Here is a 1,967-nt window from a genome sequence, read left to right as displayed (position 1 = left end):
CGCGTAAAGAATACGCACCGCGAACTCTACATAACAAACATTGCGCATTGTTTGCGCTACCGGATAGTCCTGCTCTGGTCAATTCCATGTCAGCGTCAGCGCAAACTGTCTCGGAATATAAGCGTTTCCTCTTGCCAGAAATGCTTACTAAGAAATGTCAAGGGGAGAGAGAAGTTCGCCAGTACACAGCGGGTTAAGACGCATTATTGAAGCTTACGTAGAATTCTGCACTCAAAGCCAATACTTATACAGGCCTGTCGCAATATCGACACTACTTCATTAAGTAGGAAGGGTATATCAGGAATGAGAACAGCTGTGCGTTGGCGCCGCTCGAGTTTTCAGAAGTCTGTTCTAACCCTGCGCTGAATCATGGAGATCAATGCGCGCCTTTTCCATTGCCCCTTTAAGTTGAATTTCTCTTTCTGCTTCAACCAGACTCCAGATTTTCAAGCATGTCTGCAGCATTGTAGCTGTATATTCAGGTATCGCGTCAAAATCTCGGCTTCCCCTTGCTAGTGCCTTTTCAGAGTCGAATCGCGATTTCAGTTCCCCTAACTCACTCCACTGCTGTGACCCGCGCCGGAATGGATAAATCAATGCAGCGTTCACCACACTCTCATACGCCTCAAATTCCTTTACTAATCTGCTATAATATCGCATTAGCATTGAGGGGCCCCCTGCCTCTGCTTTCTTCCTTGCCGTCTCCACCCTCAGGTTTGTTTTCTTATCCAGTGCACTGGATCCAAATCCCTCTTTATCGAGTTTGTACTTTGCCCCCTTCTTCGCCTTCTCGAGCATATCTTTCACCTTCATCCACTGATCCTTCGAAAAGGCTTCGATGTCGCGCCACTGCTCGGGAAAATGCTTCTTCACATCACTTGCCATCGCGCTGTCAAAGCAAAACGCACTCTCTGCTTGCTCAGCAGTACCGGCTTTTTTCTTAGTTGTCAGCTTTTGCAACAACGCCTTGCCGCCAAATCCTCCGGGTCCCTCTTCATATTTTCCGCTAATCTCTGAGTTCACAGTCTGCAAGTAACGCCAGCATTCTTCGCCTTCGTCGACGGCAGTGTCAGCAATTTTCGCCATCGCCTCAGCCGCAGCGGTGGCCTCTTCCTTGGTGAGCGGCTGGCGCTCCAGAGCTGCACGCAACTTGTTCTTCTGCACATCCAATATGCCTTCGAGCTTTTGGTTGAACATCCTCGCGCGTTCATACATAGTGGCAACAGTGTCGAAGCTTGTTGCCTTTTCCATAGCTTGCACATCCTCATGCTGCCGAATAAACATACCCCTGATGATTTGCATATCTGCGGCTGTTATTCCAGAAGCTGACTGACCCGGAGGTGCTTGACGGCTCTGTGAGAATAGTACATTAAGTTCCTGAACCAAATTTGCATCCACCTCGAGCGGTATCCGGCCGAGCTGAAGCATCCCCTTCATCCACCTCTTCTGCATCTCTAGAATATCTCTGTTCAATGCGGCATCCAGTTCAGCCAAGCGCTGCAAGGTTTTCATCCTGAAGTTCAGCGCAGCAACGGCTGCGTAAATATCGACGAACTCATCTGCTTCGCACTCATCTATGAATTGTGCTGACCTCAAGATACTAAGCTGCGTGTCATTCTCCTGTTTCACAGTTACAGCGGTATTTTCCACCGAAGACAGCGTCGCTACAGACAACTTAATTGGAACAGCATCCAAGCTCTTCTGCAGAGGATACCGCAAACGATCGACATTCGTAAAAGAAAAACTCTTGGAGCAGTACTCATACACTTGCTCACCGTAGGACCGTGCCAGATCTGCCAACTGCAATAGATCAGTGCGGGATCCTTCAATGGATGTGTTTATTGCATGGATGACCGTATTTCGGATGCCTGGAAGGTTTGGGTCTCTGCGGGATCTTGCCAAATCGTACTCCCTTTCTGCCTTTTCAGCTGCGGCCGCTTTTATCTTCAATGCATTGAGAATTGATT

At 48.6% G+C, this 1,967-nt stretch overlaps 1 protein-coding gene across 1 annotated transcript in view; it reads right to left on the bottom strand.

Moving 5' to 3' along the window:
- Nucleotides 1–351: 351 nt before the first annotated feature.
- The window catches only part of EMH_0020380 (uncharacterized protein), a gene marked incomplete at both ends in the record, with an annotated part of 2,744 nt that continues 1,128 nt past the window's right edge, over nucleotides 352–1,967 (bottom strand). The window contains one exon of the mRNA XM_013501572.1: nucleotides 352–1,701. Within this exon, the coding sequence (XP_013357026.1) occupies nucleotides 352–1,701 (1,350 nt within the window). The remainder of the gene's footprint in view (nucleotides 1,702–1,967) is intronic.

This window comes from Eimeria mitis, genomic scaffold, assembly GCF_000499745.2.
Source record: "Eimeria mitis Houghton genomic scaffold, Emh_scaff713, whole genome shotgun sequence".
Lineage (NCBI taxonomy): Eukaryota > Apicomplexa > Conoidasida > Eucoccidiorida > Eimeriidae > Eimeria > Eimeria mitis.
The sequence above is the reverse complement of the archived record's forward strand: the minus strand, read 5'-3'. Positions and strand labels throughout refer to the sequence as shown.